Genomic DNA, 19,969 nt, shown 5'->3' on the forward strand with positions numbered 1-19,969 from the left:
AGTTAGGAAAGGAAGGTTTTGTTTTTCCTATGGGGCAGAAGGGACTGTGCAGAGCCCGCTGCAATCCAGAGCCACTGAGCTGGCAGAAAGCAAGCCCCTGCAAGGACAGAAGGTATCTGTGCATACGGGGGAAGCATTATTGCTAAGAACAGCTCTTATTTTCAACCTGCTCTTTGTAGTTTTGGTTCTACTTGAGAAGTTAAGTATTGTAGTTTATATTGTAATATAACCAGATTTGGAGATTTAAAGCCGTGTTGGTCTTCTTTGGAGAGCTGGTGATACAGAGAAGGCCTAGGAAGAGCCACCTCAAAGCTCTGGTTAACTCGGGATCCTACCAGCGTTGCAGAATGTCTACGTGTGCCTACACGGAGCATTTGGAGATGCCTCGCTTTTGCTGCGCTGCGGAGACGTAGGGTATCCCCAGGGGACACACAGGCCGTCACTCCCCGCGCCTGTACGGTATGCTGCAAATACAGGAGCTGGTCTCAAACCAGCAGCAACTCTGAGCATTTTGAAATCTCTGTTCCTCCTCTGAAGACACATTTCAGGCAAATAGGGGCTCCCAGGCTCTGGAACACCTGCTCCAGCGCTGGGGAAGCAATGGAGGGAGCAGGAAGAAGGGATCCTGAGTGCCAGGCTCAGAGGGGTGGCACGAGGATGCGGAGCTTGCCAGAGTTGGCTTTTAACAGCCCTGTTGAGAATGGCTCGGGACCTGCGGCACATCCCTGACTAGCAACACTGCACTTCAGCAACGTGTGTGGTGGTGTTCATTTCCACACAGACAGTGTTGGCATAGGAATAACAATCCAACAGCCTCAGCTGTAATTGCTGCCGGATCAATACAGGCAGCTGAACCCTTCCAGCCATCAGCCACAGGAAACAGGACATGTCACAGTCCTTCCAAAGCAAACCTCTTCTCCCAGAGAAAGAAATGAACTTTTGCATTGCTGCCTTCAGTCTCTTTCCTGCCTTGAGTGAGCTGGGCCTTACAAAGACTGCAGCTGTAATAACACAACACATGTTGCCAAAGGTCCTGTTGCCCCCCCAGAATGAGCCAACCTGTGAAACATACACTGGACGCCCAAAGGACAAGAATTTACCTGCAACGATTCAAGCATTGCAAATAATTTGATAGCAGCACTGGCCACTGTTTCTGCGTGACTTCATTTTCTAAGCAGCTTGGGATGCAAAAGGCGTTAGGCACTACCTTCCAATGTCTTGTCGTGCCTCTATCTCCCCAGCTGTATGAAGAGGAGTCGCTGGCTGCACAGCACTTTACTGGGTGCTTGCAAAGTGCAGGAACCAAAAGAAAAGCCCAGGGTCCTGTCTCTAATGGTGCCTGAAAGGAAGGGGTGTGGGACAGCACAGGTACAGAGCACTGGGCCACAGAGTCTACGCCTCTCGGTTTCTGCCATTGTGTGTCTCGGGGTCATCATCAGAGGGAGGTTGTACTTTTATCTTTGCACCCAGTGCCTTTCACTGAAGTTCTCCTTTCACTGGCTCTTTGATTTTAAAGCCATTTATATTCCAAGCCAATCCGTACTAAAAATAGGATTCCTTACTAAGAACAGCACTGGCATTACTCACTTAACCTGCCATGTTCTCATCTCACGCTACATTGCCACACCTCCAGCTGGAGGAGTGTGCTGGAGTAATCATCCACAACTATGTGCTTCTGTGAGCAGGTTTTGAAACTTTGCCATCCTTTGGAAGCTCCCACTGTTTTTTCTTTCATGTGCTAATACAGTTTGGTGGCTTATCTCCTTTCACATCCTCAGGGCGCACCTCTTCACAAGACTGTATACTGACAACCCAACCAAGTGGGAAAAACACACAGGAGATACAGCGGTCCGCCTTCCTCCCCCTTGCAATTCAGGCCAATCTGCTGTTCTCAGCTGAAGGGATGCTGTTCTTGCATTCAGGAAGAAACAATTTGCTCTCCCGAGAAGCTACTGCATCCTTTGGATCTGACCATCAGCTACTCCACTCATACTGTTCGTCAACTACTAGCAAGGAGGTTTTGGGGCTTTCCTGGTGGGAGGCAGAGTCCTCCAGCTCAGTTCTGCCAAATGCTAAGCATTTCTGCAGGGTATCGCTCCTCCTCAACCTGCATGGAAACCTAAGGGTGTGGGACATACTTCTGGCCAGGTCTAGCTGCGCAGTTTAAGGAATCCCATATGGGGTTTTGTTTTCTTTTTCAGCATTCTTTTGAGTTTTGCACACCACTTTCAAGTGCAGGAACATGTTTCCTCCTGCCATCCATGTCAGAGGCGCAGCCAGTGCCAGAGCTGACTGTCATTTATTTACTCAGATAAGGGGTTAAATATGCACAAGTAAACCTGGGCGTATGTTCATAATGCAGGTGGCAGTGATACTTTAAAGGAGGCACCTTTCTTTGTTCCCTTAATGATTCATTCATTGGGAGTGTGGGAATTAACCTATATAAATTTTTGCTACTAGGTAAATACACCTAGATCCTGAAATAGTGGATGGGTGAGAACCAGTTATAGAGACTCTACACACTGTCCTGGTAGCACAGAGAGAAACAATCCCACAACAGCAGGCAGGGAATAAATGACTGCACAGAACTGCTCATGGCAAATTCTCTTAATCTCCTCTTTTCCGGTGAACCACCAAAAATCCTGCAGAGCTGCAGCAGACATCTCTGAGAAGGGTCTGGCTTTCAATGAGACCTTCAAACAGTCCCTCTCTTCTGGGGGCTAAACCCTGACAGCTGGAAGTGTGCATGGGTGCAACTGATACAGCTTAGACTTGGGAGTGAGCCCAGGCAGACACACTTGGATTGCACCAGCACTGGGAGGCAAGTGTGAGATAGCATCAGGAAGCCAATATGAAAAGGGAGGCTGGCTTTCCAAGCCTGGCTCAGTGCCCCTTTTGTACCTTACAGCTCATCAGCTGGGAGGTGGAGAAGAAACAGATTTGTATTTAGGGCACCTCACTAACGGAGAATTTGTCTCCCTCCCACCTAGCTAGAGGAGGAAAGAAACCTTTCTGAGAGGCTGTGCAGAGTGGGATGAAATCTCTACGCTAACTCTTGCACTCCTAGTATTTTCTGATTTTGTTGGAAGAACCTTTAAGGCTTGCTGAGCAAGAGTTGATCAGCGTAAGATTCTTTACAGAACACAGATCAATACTGGTTTATCCACTGGAAGTTATAAATTACACTAGCACCTGAGGAGCTGTGCGGGTTGACAGCAGCATGAGGCAATGGTTTCCTACCGCTTTGAAAGGAGGTCAGATAGTGCTACTGCTGCCAGTGAGGTCTTGGTCGCTTCATCTTTTCAAATTAGGCTCCATGCGGCACGGTAACACCCCAGAAACTGCAAAACCTGCCTGCATCTTGCAGGCACCTCCAGCCAACCTTTCCCTCGCAACAATAGCCCAGAGCACACCGTTTCAGACAAAATGTGGGGAAGAGCTTAGAGAGTTCAAGACTGAAGGAGACAGCAAAGAGGTCCAGGAGGGGCATCGCCAGGACAGCAGAGCGCTGCTACTGCAGTGGTGGGACCCTTAATGGCCACCTGTGAATCATGCCAGTTAGAAATGTGCACACAGAGCTGAGTCTCCCAGGAGATCCTGTCAGGTCTTTGTCTGTGCTGGGGATGAATTCCCCGCTCAACTGTGCTGATTCTCTGAGAAGGCATAGTACGTTTCATGGACCTTACAAAGGGTGATGAGAAAAGGATGCCTAAAGGTATACAACCAGTATCAGCTTCCTAAGGAAGGGAAAGCACAGCTGGGGTTCCTGGGGAAACACGCTGCAACCCACGGCTCAGAAGGACGCATGTATTGGGGGCAACAACTACCGACACACGTTGCCCACAGGACAGACACTACAGTGAGGAAGATCAAGAGGCCACACTCCAGGCAGGATGAACCCCTTCTGGCAGGGCAGCGCAGACACAAAACACATCTGCAGTGGCTGTCTCCTGCCCACCGCCCTGCCCCTGTTTTCAGTGGCCCCAATCACATCAGCCCGGCCTCTGAGCTGCAGCCAGCCACGTGAGCCACAGCAGCATGTCTGTGGGCTGCAACTGAGTGTCCTCGGGGCGGGCAGGCAGACATGCCACACCAGGTCACGGCAGAGAGCGTGTGGGCACAGCGACCCAATGCAAAGCACTCTCTTGTGCGGCGTATCCTGTTCCTCCCCGAGACCAGCCATGCTCGTGGGTGATACCATCTGTTTAATCAATGTTCTCTGTGCTACAAAGTCATCCCAGATGCTTTGCATTGGAGACAGCTTTTCCAATAGTAATTAGCCAGGCAGAGCGGTGAAGCAGCAGTTGTCAGGTTTCTTTTTGCATAGATTGTGGCACCTGCAGCAAACTGCCTCCCCCCAACCCCTGCCTCCTCCTTGCCCAGTAACAAAGAGCCTCCCTCCACTCTGCTTTGGGAGCCACTGCACAGGAATATTTCATAAACAGGCCTGAGGGTTTGTTTGCTACCTGTCCTACTTCCTTCAGAGCACCTGAGATCAGCCGGGCTGGAACATCTGCCCATATCATGCACCCATGCTGCCCGGGTGAGAGATGGAAATGTAGCTACTGAGGTCAAAGATGGCTTCTTACTCACGGTTTCGGGCTCCCAGCTCAGGTCACATTACAGTCGGCAGACAGGTCTCCCAAATCGTGACGTTCACTCTAAAAATCAGGAGAGGAAATAAAGTCAGTTTTGCTATTTTCAAAAGTCTTTAGTATAACATTCACTTCATATACTGAACTTCATCCCTTCCAGCCCCAGGGGCTGTAAACGTCCTTGCTCAAAATAGCCATGTGAAACTCTAGGTTCTCAGGCCGTCCCTCCGTGCCAGGAGCCAGTTCTGTGTGCAACACACCAGTAACCATCTCCAGGGACTGGGCCCCTGAAGGGACTGCCTCATCTAGTCCTCCACAGTACCGAGCCATTGTAAACACCTAGATTTGACAGGCATGTGCACAAATACATGTACGAAATACTTTAAGCTCCTCCAAAGCTTCAAACTGAAACACCGTTAATACAAAAGACCAAAACTACGATGGCTTCCTCCTTGAAGCACCATATGCGATGGAAAGGTTCACAGGTAAGTCATGAGCGTTGATAACCCTGCACAAAGCAGCCAGTCTGAGACATCCTTTCTGAAAGGCTGGAGAGCTTTCCATAACGTTATCTGTACCAACAGCTGCTAATCAGCACAGACTGACTGATTTCATCTTCCACTGAACAAGGGCCTGGCTCATCCTTGTTTTGGTAGATGTTCGTCTGTGATAGTTCTGTAGCTGTGATGGTGAAAGACAGTATGGCTGGGTGGCATTTTTGGTGCTGTATCACTTATCGTTTCACACTGTCACTGGGCTCAGTGCCCAGGGAAGGGTTAATCCCTTCTGTTCTACAGCTGTTCTACTTTCACGATCCCTGGATCACCCAGCAAGATGCGTTTTGGTGAGGTAAATGGATGTCCTTGCAGGAGCTCCTGCAGGAGGAGCTTTGGGAAAACCAGTCAGAACTGGTCCCACCGGCCCCGGGAACATTCTTGCTCCCATGCTGATGCAACTGGATCCAATCTCCTGGCAGACCAACTGGCTGCTTTCCAAAGAGCTCCCTCCAGACTGGCTTGCAGGCTGAACAGAAACTGAGGATGGCTGTGACAACATTTGAGCTAGGGGATAAAAGGCCTTCGGCCTTCATTAAAGCTTGGAACACTTGCTGAAGATAATGCTTGTTATTAATTGGCTCCTCCCAAAAACACACAAGCTGCCTTGTTTTGCTGCGAGTTGACCATTCTGTGGAGCATCTCCTCAGCACCAGCGAGGCCGTGGACGTTGAATCATAGTGTTGAACCCTAGCGCAATCGCTGGGGATGTACGAGTGGGATTCATTCAGAGACTGTTGTGCAACTGCGCTGCGAGACAGTAAAGCACAGAGTTATTTCAGTGGCAACACTCATCCTACTCCCACTGGGGATTCAGTGTGCAACAGCTTTATGTGACACGGACTACAGCAGAGCATGGACTTAAACGCATCCTGGAGATGAAACAGCTGCACGGTGAGGATGGTTTAAGTACTCTCCAGAACCAGGTAAAACCAGAAACAGGGTTTGAACAGATAGAGATGCAAATTCAAGCCGTGTGTTTAAATTATCTTCCAGATGCACTGGGGAGGCCTCAGTTACCTAAGTATGTCTTCTAAATGAAAGCAGCTATTCGCACAAGCCAAGATAATCTCGACAAAGAGAATTATGAAATGCTTTAATCATGTCTTAAAGCAGAATTTTTCAGATGCCAGCAGAAGGATGGGATCTTCTGAACACTGCTGTCTTCCTTCTGCTAAATCAATGATTAACTCATGCTGATGCTACCGGGACTGAGACTAGACACCGCTGATTGCTAACAAGCTCCCTGCCAGCGCTCTTCACCACCCCTTCACAACTTTTCTTGCGATATTTTTGCTAAGAGATACATGTTGTTGCACTGCTTGCTCATCAGCGTTGCAGTAAGTGATTTCTTATGTAAATCATGCCAGCCCACAGAAAAACCAGTTCAATTCCAGTCTGCACTGCTGGGGTGCACATAGAACAGAGGAACAGAAGCACAGATGCTAATGACCCTGTTTTTTTTTTCTTTTTTTTTTCAAAAACAGAAAACCAAGGACCAGGCACAAAAGCAGCCATTGCATATCTTCCACTGCAAGCAGAATTACCCTCACATCTGCAGAGAGAATACTCCAAATACAAAATTCCCCTGGCTACCTATTCGCAAGTGCCATCACCAAGCTTGTATGTACGACTTTAGCTTCTGTGCACCTAATCAGAGGTTTGAAACAGATGAGCATTTTTGTCTGTGGACCTCATGTTTTCTTTCAAATCTTATCTTTTAAAGGCATGGCTCTGTAGCTAATGGTATCTTTCTAAGTAGAGTCTCATACACTTTAAAAACCACAAATGTGACTGAGAAAAATAAGTGTGCAACCACGCTAAAAAGATCCTTTTCTTCTTATTGCTGCTGCTAATACAAGCTTCTGAAAGGCCCGGAAACGGTTTCTGTCTTTATTCATGTCACATCACGCATCCCTCCGTCAGTATCCCATCCAGCCTCTCGCTCATTGCAGACAGGCGAGAGGTGCTTACTGCTGAGCCTACAAAAGGCCCTGCGACGCCAGCAGTATGGTATGCACCTACCCAGCACAGAGGCACTCCTCAGTATGCCTTGCTATGCTTTAATATTCCTTACTGTGCCTTTCTTTCCTTGATATTTGTATCAGTGTGAGAGCGCTATAGGTTGAATTTAGCACTCTGAGATCTCCTTCACAGGTGGTAACAGAGCTCACGGGAATTACCCCAGATAAGTCCTGAAAACTGAAAGGGAAGTTACTGTTTTTCATGGCAGGGGTATCTGTTGGGAAGTCATAATGTAAAATCCAGTGCTTATTCTGGCCCATTTTGCTCTGCTCAGCTACTCTATCCTTCCACCTCACTCCCCCTTCCAGCTGGAATCCCAACTGCTACTGCCTTTTTCAGGCAATAAGCTGATGCTTGCATAGAACGTCTAAATGAGATTAAGACACATAGCTACCGTTCATGTTCTTGAAAAGCTTTCATCGTAAACGAGAGAGACTAAGACCTGACAGGACATTTGTTGCCCTAAGCCCTGGTTTGGTTTTGCTCCCTCCTCCTCCATCCAAGAGCTGTCTGCCTTTCACCCCTGACAGCAATCATCTCTGAGCGTAAGTCAGGAAAGCACCTTTTAACTGGAAGGAGCCAGATACGATATGAAAGCAATGCAGACAGATATCAATGGGAGCCACACTCTGTGCCTATGGAAATTACATTTGAAAGTTTAATTTGCAGCTCTTTCTACCTGCATCTTCTGTGTGCACCTTTAATCATTTCTGAACATAAATCACACTGCTTAGAAATTTGAGGGCAAAGGATGCAAGAGGAGGGGAAACCCTGTGGCTAAAACTTGGGACAGCTACCAGGTTCAGCTCTTGTTTGACCACCAATTCACCTTACCGTCCCAGCAGTGAAATGAGGAGTGGAATGCAGATCTGACAGCATGTCATACAATCTGGATTGTTTTGGAGATGCTCAGACTCCACACTGACAGGAGCCATATAACTGGACACTCTAATACAGACATTTCAAAAACACATTAATTGTTTTAGACACCTACAAGTAACTTCTGTTTGCACTGGTCTTAAAGTAGTCACCTGCAATGCTGAAGAGATTGCCTTTCCTAAGCAAAAAGAACCTAACTGATGCTGAAACATGCACTTCCTCATCTTCTGGAAAACTAGCAGGCTTCAAGCACCACCCACGAACTAATGATCTGTCAGTGACTGCTGCCTGGTACCCAAATACAGATTTGTTGTCAGCTGTGTAAGGAAAACCATGCTCAAAGGAGGAAGCTATTTGTCAAGGTCTGGACCAAAGTGCCAGTAGGCAAGAATCCAAAAGCAGTCAGGGTAACGATGGAGTTATCTGACTTAGCGTGCATGGTGTTGGAAGGAAGGCATGACACCTAGGTTAAGACATATCGGAAATGCTGGATTAGATCAGACTCTTGGACCATTTAGTTTTGCTTTTTGTTCCAAAACACAAAGAGAACAGGCTGCATTATTTCAGTCAAAAAATGCTGAGCTGAAAAGTGGCTTTTTCTGAATTATATGCCAAAGATACGTCTTTCCAACACAAAAACTGTATGACTGGAAATTTGTTTTTTTTAAAAAAAAACAAACCTGCTACTCTCCTTACCAAGAAAATGTATTTTGAAAGGATTTCTTTACCTTGGATTTAAGATGCCCCACCCCACAGGTCTCCCTTGGTTGAAAAGGCACAAATCCTGCTTCCTTGGCTTTGGGCCTAGATCCACAGTAAGCAAACAATGGCTGTTTCCCTCTTGACATTCACAGGCGCAGCTGTCTCAACCGAGCAATCTCACAAGTCATAGGCAAAGCCAGACCTGCAGTAAACGAGGATTACTTGCTCAAGGAAGGTGTAACCAGCAGAGGAACGATAGGTATGCATGGCTTTGTTCACAAAATGAGAAGGAATCAAGCTTTGCTTATTAAAGGCCGTCTGACCCTTCTGTCCACTCATCTATCCCATGGGAATAGACTCCGACACCGGCAACCGGCCCTCGTTCCTCAAGCACGCTCACTTACTGCATTCGGTTGTCACCAAGAAGACGAAGCCATCGCTTCCTATCCGAGATAACGCCTCAAGAGCCAAGAGGCTGCAGGATCGCTCACCAAAGCGAGACATACCGTTAGTGCATCGAGAACACCTCTCCAAAAAGAGACAAGCGTTTGTCCCAGTTAACAACCTTGCATTCAGATGTTTGCTCAGGTAAGTTTGCTGAAGCATTTGTAGTGCTAACAGGCTAGGTAAGTACCTCGATATAAAAACTGCCCAAAGTTATTTTAAGAACACAAACAATTATACCAGTTAATGGAAATGGCATCGAACAACTCAGAGGCGGATTTAGGCAAACCGCTACATATCTACGTGTGGCAACTGCCAGTACAAACACCTTTGTGTATGTCTGTGCGTACCGCGATTTACCAGGGGAAAGAACACATCTTAAACTCACACCTTTTCATTGCCACAGAGAATAACTGGCCTTCCTATAATATCCAGCAGGCCAAGATTCAAAATAACATCTGCTACCGGTCTGAGGGAGAGGAGGGATGCTGGGAGGAGGGCAGGATGAGGGAAGCAAAGTCCAGAAGTAGACAGGAAGCTGTTCTGGTCATAGACAACTGCAAAACATGCAAAAGCTCCACAAACACACAGCAGAGAAAAACACTGTGAGGAGCTATCATTTTTTTCTACAAAACACAATAATCATGGAGAACAAAACATTTGGGAAAGAGGAAGGAATTGTGCAAGCAGACACATCCCTCGCATTACCAGAGTTCCTGGATATTGAGCTGGACAGCAAAAATACCTTGCAAAATCAGCTATGCGTGCAGAAAATTGTGCAAGAAACATCGGGCTACTCTTCCAGGTCTCAGCAGAGGCAGCTACAAGTGACCAGGACACAGAAGTTCTTCCGTCAAAGTAACATTGCCACTGGAAGGTCAAGAAAAACCTGGAGGCATAACTTACTAATAAGATGTGGGAGCAGAAACCCAGGCATGCTTAGTGGAACTAAGGCAGCTCCATACTGAGGGGAGCAGATTAAAAGCCAGATGATGTACACATCCTGAAGAACAGACTTGGCTGTGCAGGATGAACAATAAAAATTATCTTTGGCCTTGCCCTGCAGCAGATCAGATTTGCTTCTCACACAAGTATAGAGTCCTTGGACAGCAAGACACTTCTAGACATACAGTTCCACCCAGCAGTCGTGGGGGTTTTTTTAATCAAGCAACTGGACACGGTAGCTCTTGATGGTGCTTGTGTAACTAATTCACATTAGGAAGCTGGTAGCAAGCTGTTGTTAGTTGAGGCCATAGCTCAAGTACAAAAAAAACCCCAAAACATTACTGCTTGCTAGAAGTTATAATTGATTAAAAACATAATTAAGGGGTTTTGTTTTTTTAACTGTAAAACTGTACATCAGTTCTGAATTTACAGTAAAGTATGTAATTCCTAGACAGGGAGGTTTGCCTCAATTCCCTTCACTAAATTCCTCAGAAAGGAGTCCCCTCAGCAAACACGGAAAACATTTTACAGGGCTCAGCAAGCCACCCCAGAGAACATGGGAAGTTCCCTGCCTAACAAAAGACAGCAGTCACCTCTCGGGCACAGAAAAGCTCTGCTGTGCTAGCAAGCCCTGTAACAATACTAGATGCAACTGACACACAGCAAAAGTCTTCTCTAAGAGGGAGTTCCCGACTACCCTACCTCTCAGAAAATCTGCTGCAACCTAAATCCCTAGAGAGGAACAAGTCTCCTATGAAGTCTGCCCTGTGCCGTTTCCTAACTTTCAGCTAAGGAGACTCAGCAATTATTTTGCTTTGTGATTATCAATCCAAGTTCAAGTCCAAACCAGGACAACTCTAGCTGACACTTAAGTTTTCTAGAGTCCAGCCTCCCAGGAATAGCGCTGTTGGGACCCTGCAGTTCCAAACCACCTATTTTTGGAAAATACCCTTCAGTCTACTGAGTAATCAGAGTATGAAAAATACACAACAGATGGAATTTACAAGTTGCACTAGTAGCTTCACTCCTGTTAGGCTTTCAAGCTAGGAAAGGAAAAGAGAAAACAGCCCAGTCTTCTATGCTAGCATAGGCTTAGCCTATCAAGTAGAAAAATCTGCTATTTACTCCAGAAAGAAAACTAGAGATGGAAGAGTTTCTGGAAGAAGAGTCTCACAGCTTTCAAATGGGAGTTGTAATCCATCCTGAGCCTCACTAGGCTATGGCTCAGTTACCACTGAGATTGAGCTTGTTTACTCCAAAGCAAAAAGCTTGGCATGACTTCCAGAAACAGCTTTCTTTGCCAGAGCTCTAACAGCAAATGTCTGTGGAAGAGCCGCTTAGAGAAGTGCTGTTTACTTTGGGAATGAAGTAAGTTCCCTGGAACGCAGTCTTGCAATCTTCCCAAGAGATGTTGCAATACATTAAGCTGTACCTCAGCTACATACAACACAAGCTGCTCTCCGAGTCAGAGTCTGAGAACTAAGGAGGCCAAGGTGACTGCATCTCAGCTACTCTTGGACAGGACTACACTCTCTTCCTACACTGGATATAAAACTTGGGTCCTCACTGGAATTGGTTTGTTTTTTCCTTTTCTGCTACAAGCTAAGCCACAGCTTAGCTGATGCATTTGAGAGAAGGGCTGCAAAACAAGTTTCTCAGCCATGTTCTTTAAAACTGGTGCTTTGAAGCCAAACTCACCCTCTTCTCACTCATTTTTTCAGTAAACTCTGAAGTTAAACCCCAACTCACTGCTGAAAGTGCTTAGAGGGAACATTAGCATATAGTTGGACTAATAACTACCTGTTGAGAAAAAGAAATTCCAGGTAGACTGGGGAGGCCAAGGCTCCCTTTCTGTTTAGGGAGTTGCTAGCCTGAGGCTATTCTGCTTTTCCTCATTTAAGACTGAGTTTCAAGCCACTGTCCAGATTCTCACTGACCACACGGAGATGAAAGACTCTCCCCTCTTCAATATTCCCAGCTCTCAACTCCAAGTGCAAAGGGCTACTTGTTTGCCTGAACTGCAGTCTGAGATTTTGTTTCCAATGAGGTGGCTTACTCTGCCCATCCCTAATCTAGTTAAAGGATTCCTTTGTAGTCGAATTAAATGGACTTCCTACTGAAACAGGTACTTGCATTTGCACATTTTGTTTACAAACAACTTGTACTTTTGAGAGCACCAACCTCATATTTCACACAAGCCTGTAGTTCTTCACAGCCATGCTTTGTACACTTAAGTGTTGAAATCCCTACTCTGAGGAGAAACCAAGCTCTAATTTGAAGTGTTTACACGTACTCCCAAGAGCAAGAAAAAAACCTTACCATGATTAGGTTGTGTAAAAAGTTTAATTATGAAATAAATAAGTTTGTTATGGAAACATTAAATATTAAATACAGTAATAAATATTTACACATTTACAGAGATGACTTGACAAGTAATGGTGTTTCTCTGCTACCAGAAGAATTCTGCTCTGTTTAAACAGAACACATTCACTCTTCCAAGAAGAAACTGAACTCAAATAATACTCTGTGCTCAAGATTGAGTGGACAGTTCAAGAAACCAAGGACACTTGGGTCAGAAAAGTTTGAGGTAAGTTGAGTTCTCCACACTAGAAGGCAGAGCACAAGAGACCACTGCTCGCAGGCTGTTACTACATGAATTTAATTCTTCAAAGGAACAGGTTATTGGTCAAGTTTAACTGACTGAAAGTATAAAATGCTTCAAATCAGATTAAGTGCCACTTAAAGCAGCACTGAGTATCTGGGTAACAAAGTAGCTTTCTTTGTGTTTATAACAGACAGGCCCAGGCTTATCAGCTTGTTTAAGCATGGATCTTTTCCTTCAGATACAGAGCTTCAGATCTTGCATTTACTGTCTCAGCATCCTGAGGAGACCAGTTTTGACTCAGGCTAGCACACATGCAAATGGATAGCTCCACTCACACAACGAGTCCTACTGAATTCAGAGGGACTACCTTCCACACATACAGTAACAGAACCCAGGTGTGGCTGACAAAGATCTGTCACCAACACCCTGCAAGTTAGAACTAGAGATGGAGTTCTTTGAAGTCGATATCAGCAGGGAGAACAGCGACAGCAGAATGAGGTTTTTCGTCCACTGAGGTCTAGGGAGATAAGCCATCCAGAGCTCTTCCCTTTTTAACTTTGGGAGAGGGGAGGGAATAGTCCCCCCTCCATCCATTCCTGAAAGCCACAACAAGCTCTCTCCCTTAGAGTTAGAGCTGCCAAAGGAGACTTGCTAACAGAAGCAAGTCCATGCACACAACAGCAGAGACTGGAGTTCCAGCACTGACAGAGGGCTCAGTAGCAGCAGTCTCTAGCAGGTCTTCATAGCACATCTTCTACCCCACAGTGGCAGCTCCTTCCACATCGTTGTGCCAAGATGTAGCAGTTAACAGTCCTCCCCAGCAAGCAATTCAGCAGCAAGTGGCACGTTGAAATCTCCTTGCAGCAGCCTCTGTCTTGAGGAATCAGGGCTTAGTGGCAACAGCTCCAGCCCACAGTGTCCAGGTGGATGTCAGGTAGCCAGAGGTACCCTGTAGATTGGCAGTGGCCACATCAGAATTGTTCTGTAAGGGGCAGATCAGGCACATTAATCATCACCCAAGACATGAGCTCTCTGAGCTAGGACCACCTCAAACATACATCCGAGGCAGGTAGGTTAAGGATGTGCACACACCTGAGGACATTCCACTAGATATTCATCAGCTTTGAGCAAAGCACTCCAGCTGTCACTGGACAAAGTTTGGACAAGGTCTGTAACTGACACATGGCAAAGCAAAACTTCTGAGTTATGAGTTCTGCCAGAAGTTTTCAGGACTATACTTCATAGTTTTCTCCTTCAGGTTGTAGCTTAACTCCTGATCCATAAAGGACCTTGAGCCTGCTGTTAAGTACACTTATGCTCAGAAGAGACCAACTTGCTTGCTCATTAAAAACTGCTTGACTTCTCCCAGGAGTGATCCAGCTAGGCCAAGGAATTTTAGTGCTCAGCTGCTATTGGAGTACGAAACTTGACTGAAAGGCTATCTACAGCGCTTGCAGAGTTGGCAGCTTTGTCTTGGTCTGCAGCCTCTAGGCACCAGAAACTTCCTGATGCCTTGCAGAGAAGGCATGGAAACACTCATAAGAGAAATACTGAGGGGTGTTGATGCACCTGGCTGCTGCACCATCTTCCAAGATGCAAGTCTACCTGCACTAAACCTGCCTCTGCCCAGATATTAGGGGCTTTTTTTTTTTCTTCTTAAGTCTGCTTATCTCAGTACAGCTTCCAATCCTCACTTTTTCTTTAAGACAGCAGCCAGAAAGCTAAGAGCTCTGTTGAAGAGCTCACACAACTCAGGTGGTTTTGGGAAACCAGAGAACTGTGCCAGTCATTCAAATATAACCTATGCATTTCAAGGCATTTAAAGTGTTAAAAGCAGACTAGCTTTGCAAAACATGCATGCAACTCATATGGCTAACTCCAGCCTGGAAGGACTACAAGATGTTTCAAGTCAGCTTTCATACCTGCTTTCTCCTCATTTACACACCAACATGGCCATTTCTGTTTTCTTGTCGAAGTTTTTTCCTTTCTTCTTTTTCTTCATACTGAGGACACTTTTTCCTGACCCTGTGGAATTACAGCATGTTAGAGGTCATTTTGAACCTGATGTACATCCTGTTGTTACCAGCCCCCGCATCCCCTGCAGCTTTTAGACTTAGGTCCTTTGAATCCTCAATATGTCCTTTCAGTCCTCAAGCAACTCCTCAGTACCAGGAAGTTTCAAGCAAGACAGTTTTAAAATATTCACCATCAAGAAGTATCTGACCACAACAGCAAGGAGCCCCTCAGTTAGGCACTGGCAGTTTTGCTTCCTGACTTGGTAGCAAGATGGAGAGGGTTTATTGCTGGAACTGTGCAAAGCACCAGCAGACTTTCTGGGGGACAGATTTCCCGGTGGCTTTAACAACAGCTGCAGAGACTAGACTGCCTTCCTTGTCCTCACAGCAGTCCTGTGGACTTCAAAAACTTGATGCATCCCCTGAGCAAGCAAGACGCTTATTGATTTTCTCCCTGTTTCTCCACTCTTCCCTGTTAACTGTTCCAAACAGACTATCTAGCTTCCCTGGATGAAGGTACAGACAAATGAACCTCATGCTTCAACCTTGTGGTGGTTCACAGAAACAAATAAATTCAATCCTATTCCATGGCTTGCTCCAGAAACTAACAAAGATCACCTGCTCTTACAGCACTACAGAACTGGTTATCTCTCCCAGCAGCAAAGAATGAGGCAGTGTTCAGAGAAGTGTTCATCCCAGCATTCCTCAGGTTCAGATCTAAATATGAAGCAACAGTGCAATGACAAACGCACACCTTGTTTCCTGAATTGCAGGAAAGGGTACAGCATGTACCCAATTCAGTTGGTGTACTTCATCAAGATCTAAAATTAGACTGAACTTTTGAGTTTCACCTACAGTATCCCAAGCCCTGTGGTGGAGCTGCAGTCAGAACTGGAGGGCTGCTCCAATATTCAGGGAACACTAGAGTTAGGCTCTCCACACTGACTAACCTCAGCCCAAGCTCCCGGGGAACACCCTAGCAAGAAGCAAAAGCACAGGCAGGCCTAAGCTGCTGCATATTGCTTGTTAGCAGGTACAAAGAAGAGTTCGATATAAGGCCTGAAACATGTACCAGATAAGCGCTCTCAATGTATTCACCAGAGGACCCGGGATTCTGATTAGCTGCCACAAACTGTCAGCAGCTGGTTATGCTGGAATCATTGTTCCCTCCACCTTACAAGCAAACAGCACAGTACTAGGGACTGACAGCACTTGCTCCCCCATTTGCTTCCCCCGCAGTCTAAGTATTTAAGCCCAGAAACCTCCATTAGTAAATGGATAGTTGGAGCAGCTTCCCTCCAGCTGCGTACCCAGGTGTTGGATAATAGCCACACCTGGGGCTGTTCCATTACTGCTTGCAGGCTTCTTCTCCACAAGGATTAGGGAAAGCACTGCAGTGCCAGCATTAATGCTCCTCACCAACCTCCTGCTGATGTTCTGGAGCACTTGAACTATCCTGGTGTTAACAAGAGCAGAAAGGCTCTGGTTGTAAGATGTAAGGGTCACAGGCTGCCCACAGCCAATACCAAAAGAGGGTAAGTGAACACTTAGTCACTTATGGAGTTCTCAGACTGTGCTTCTACCCCCAAGGCATGTCCAAGCCAGGATAAGAACTCAGACCTTTTGGATGTCTTCCACACAGATAACTCAGATGAGCCATGCACATTTTGGGGCTACTGGACACAAGCACCGCTCATGCTTAAGCTAAACAGACAGTATAATACTTACTGCACTATCACAATGATAAGTACAGTAATGAAGCTGATGCTTGACAGCAGGACAGCTACCACAACCAACACAGTCTTTGAGTAGTCTGCCACATCATTCTTCCTTTGAGTCTTCATGAACTGTTCACCACAGCGCTCACCAAAGAAATCCTGATGACACCTGCAAGCAAACATCAACACAAGTTCTTATCAGCTCCCCTACTGTCTGGAGCCAAGGACACCCACACACATTCAAAGCTGACTTAGACTGCTTCAGAGTTTCCCATGAACCTCAAGATGCTCGCTTTAGAGCATGTTCATGAAATGCAGTCACTGCTCTAGCACAAGGTTTGTCAGCATTTCAACAAGTCGAGATTAGTTTGGGCGTGATGTTCCAGGAAGACACGCCTTTTCATTCTTTTGGTTTGAGTTTATGACCAACTGATGAGTTCAGTGGCTTGTTATGCATCTCAGATTCCATCATCACTTAATTTACATGGCAGAAAGATTCTCAGTCAAAATACGGCAGGAGATGGACCTACGCCAAGTTGACACTGATTTTTTTCCCCCCTAAGTCCTCATACGCCACCAGCACATGCCAATCACACCCAAGTCACAGGGTACAAGCAACTTACTTGCAGGTCACCATCTGGAGATGTTCGAGGTATATGCATTCACCATGGATGCAAAAGTTTTTGTATTCCATTTCACAGGGAGTCCCTTTCTTTTTGTTTTTCCCTTTGTTTTTCTTCCTTCTTGATTTGCCAGCATTCTTCTCACCCCCCCTCTTTGTTGGCTTGGGTTTAACCACAGGTTCGACTGAAAAAAGGACAAGATGACTCAGCCTAGCAATGCTAAAAAGCTGGATTCTGAGAAAAATGGAATCACAGGACTTGGTGAGGGGACTGGGGCACAGTCACTGCAGGAGAACCTGCAACCAGGAAGCATAGGATGCAAGTGAGCATACGGCTTGGCACTGCACATCCAGCGCAAAGGCAGCAAGCTTAGAAGCTGATGAAACCCAACTCTGCCACCATGAAGTCCTGCGCAATGCAAACCAAAAGCAGTACGAGAAGACGAGCTGAGAGAGCCACCAGAGATGAAGAACTGCAGCATTCCAGAGCATAAGGTACTTGAGTGAAACAGGTTCACACAGCCACACACAAAGAACTTTGAGTTCACATTGAGCCAGGCCATCCACTAGTTTTGTATCAACTCAGATACAAGGCTAACAGCCTCTCCATCACTCTAAACTCTCCATTTGCATCAGTGATGAAAGGCATTTTAACTCACTAGGTAGTCCCAAGCAGTTGCAGAGGCAAGACAGCTTGCTATCCCAGTTAGCATACTTGTTTCTCCCAAATAACCTGCAGTGCTGTCTTCAGCAGAAGATAGTTCGTCTCCAGTTCTCCTACTTTGAGAGAGATACGGAGCGCACCGAAGGAGTGACAGCAGGATAGTCCACAAGAGTCAGGTTATTTGTTCTGCTGCTTACTGTTGCCCCTCATTATCTCAATTAAGACAAACCTCTAGAAGAGTGCGGTTTGAAATGCTGGTGATTTAGTAGCCTTTGGATTTAAGCAAGGGCAATCATCTTCCTTTCACTGGGGAGAACAAGCTAAAGCCAGCCACTAACTAAGGGTCAAAGCTCCATAGCTGCTCATTGCAGCAGTCAAACCTTGATAGCATTATTTTAGAGCACACTGGTAAAAGGGTTCTCTGAAGAAACCATCCCTTTACTGCTAGCCACAACGCAAGTCTTCTCTGTGCAACACCATGCTATTCAGGAGTAACAGTTAACCAGGTGAGTCTGAATAGGTCTTAAGAACAGTACAGCTATCTACAGTACTCTTCCAGGCTGATTATTTTTCTATTGTGCTCTGCAGACCCAATGAAAATAATTTTTGGAGTACTAATATTTTACCCCAAGCACTATGCATATAGGCAGTCACCACAATAGGATGCAACTGGATCCGACTACTTCGTAACCCTGTATTTCTAGTGACAAGAAGAGTGCCTGCACAAAGAAACAAGGTGTAGTTCACTCTTGTCTAGACAGCTGATCATTTTAACTTCTAGAGCAACAAGCCTGGCTTGAAGTTACTTAAAAGCAAAAACGCCTTCAGCAACCAGAAGCCTGATTTCAAATGGTATAAGTTATATTAATATGTAAACAAGGAACACTGTTCCTGCAGCAAGGTTTCCTATCCCTAGAAGTATGAGCTAACTACCAACAGCTGAGGCCCCTCATCTGTCCAGCTGGACTTGATAATTGAGGCCTCTTCAAGGCTCAGCTTGGTGGTTTGATCTCCGTGTCCCTGTCTGCAAGCTGCACAGCCAGGAAAGCCATCCGCAGTTGAATCATAACAGCTTGAAGACTCCACAGATAAACCTCATGCCAAGTAGAAGAGCTGGTCTACAAACCAACCACCTTTGGTAACAGTTCTGGTTTCTGTGCAGTTATACAACACTGAAGTCACCAAGCCAGTAGTTTTACAGGCTGAACTGCTCAATAACTCTGACACTCCTGTTTCCCCTGGAGGGCTTCAACTTATGAAAAACTCCAGCAAGGGTCCACAGATTCCCCAGACTGAGCAGCTGGAGCATGGTCCACCTTCACCTCAGAGGTCCTTCAGTCTGATTCAAGCCTCAGCGTATTTCTGCAGGAAACGCAGTAGCCAGATCCCATCCTAGAGGGCAACAGCACCAACCTACTAACCTCTAGTGAGGTTCAAATCACTTGTAGGTACCTGGCTTGTTTTACAATTGCACTTGGGCCAGAACAAACAAAATCCTCCCATCCCCATAGTCAGGCAGGCTACCCAGATCTCCTCACACCTTACAAGTGGACAGACTACAGCAAGTTCACACAACAGCTATTGACAATTAAGTATTGCCTGAAAGATGCTTAACAAGCTTTCCTGCAGCCACTTAAGGGGTTTAAGTGTTCACTTTCCCTTGGAAGCTTTATTCAACGCCAACCCAAATAAGCCATCACAAGAAAACACCCAGAAAATCCTTGGAGCAAGAGACAACCTGATGTAAAGCCCACCTTCAGGGCCCAACACCACCCACAAATCCCACTCATGCTCCCATGTGAAGCAGATAGAAGCTACCACATCCCAGTCCTCCTGCCAGGTTTATCAGAAACAGAGCAGTACAGCAGGCAACCAGCTAACCTGCAGCCTCCACACACCCTAACCACACGCAGGCAAAGTTTTCATCCCTGACAGCCTATTTTTAACACAACAGTTCCAAGCAGAAGCACACTTTTGCTCTGCACTCAATGAACTACACGCAGCAGCCTCACAAGAACAGAAAGTCAGGAAAAAAAAGGTGATGCTCACACCCCAGAGCCCTCAGCCCATCTCACACCCGGCCCCGCTCCCGGCAAAGCTGCGGGCTCACCTCGGATCAAGTCATCCACGATGTACTGGTGGACGGGAAGCGCCTCCTCGTACTCCTCATCCTCCTCGTAGTCGGGACCCGACACGGCCTC

General features: G+C 46.3%; 1 protein-coding gene across 1 annotated transcript; it reads right to left on the reverse strand.

Annotated features, from left to right (window-relative positions):
- Positions 1-13,430: 13,430 nt before the first annotated feature.
- Positions 13,431-19,966, reverse strand: AREG (amphiregulin; the record flags this gene model as incomplete). The annotated part of the gene is made up of 5 exons (XM_010079437.1): positions 13,431-13,731; positions 14,672-14,774; positions 16,493-16,651; positions 17,106-17,289; positions 19,879-19,966. Coding segments are annotated over 4 exons (519 nt in total), but the record flags the coding sequence as incomplete, so codon positions are not given.
- Between the last annotated feature and the right edge of the window lie 3 nt (positions 19,967-19,969).

This window comes from Pterocles gutturalis, unplaced genomic scaffold, assembly GCF_000699245.1.
Source record: "Pterocles gutturalis isolate BGI_N339 unplaced genomic scaffold, ASM69924v1 scaffold4974, whole genome shotgun sequence".
NCBI classification, from domain to species: Eukaryota; Metazoa; Chordata; class Aves; order Pterocliformes; family Pteroclidae; genus Pterocles; species Pterocles gutturalis.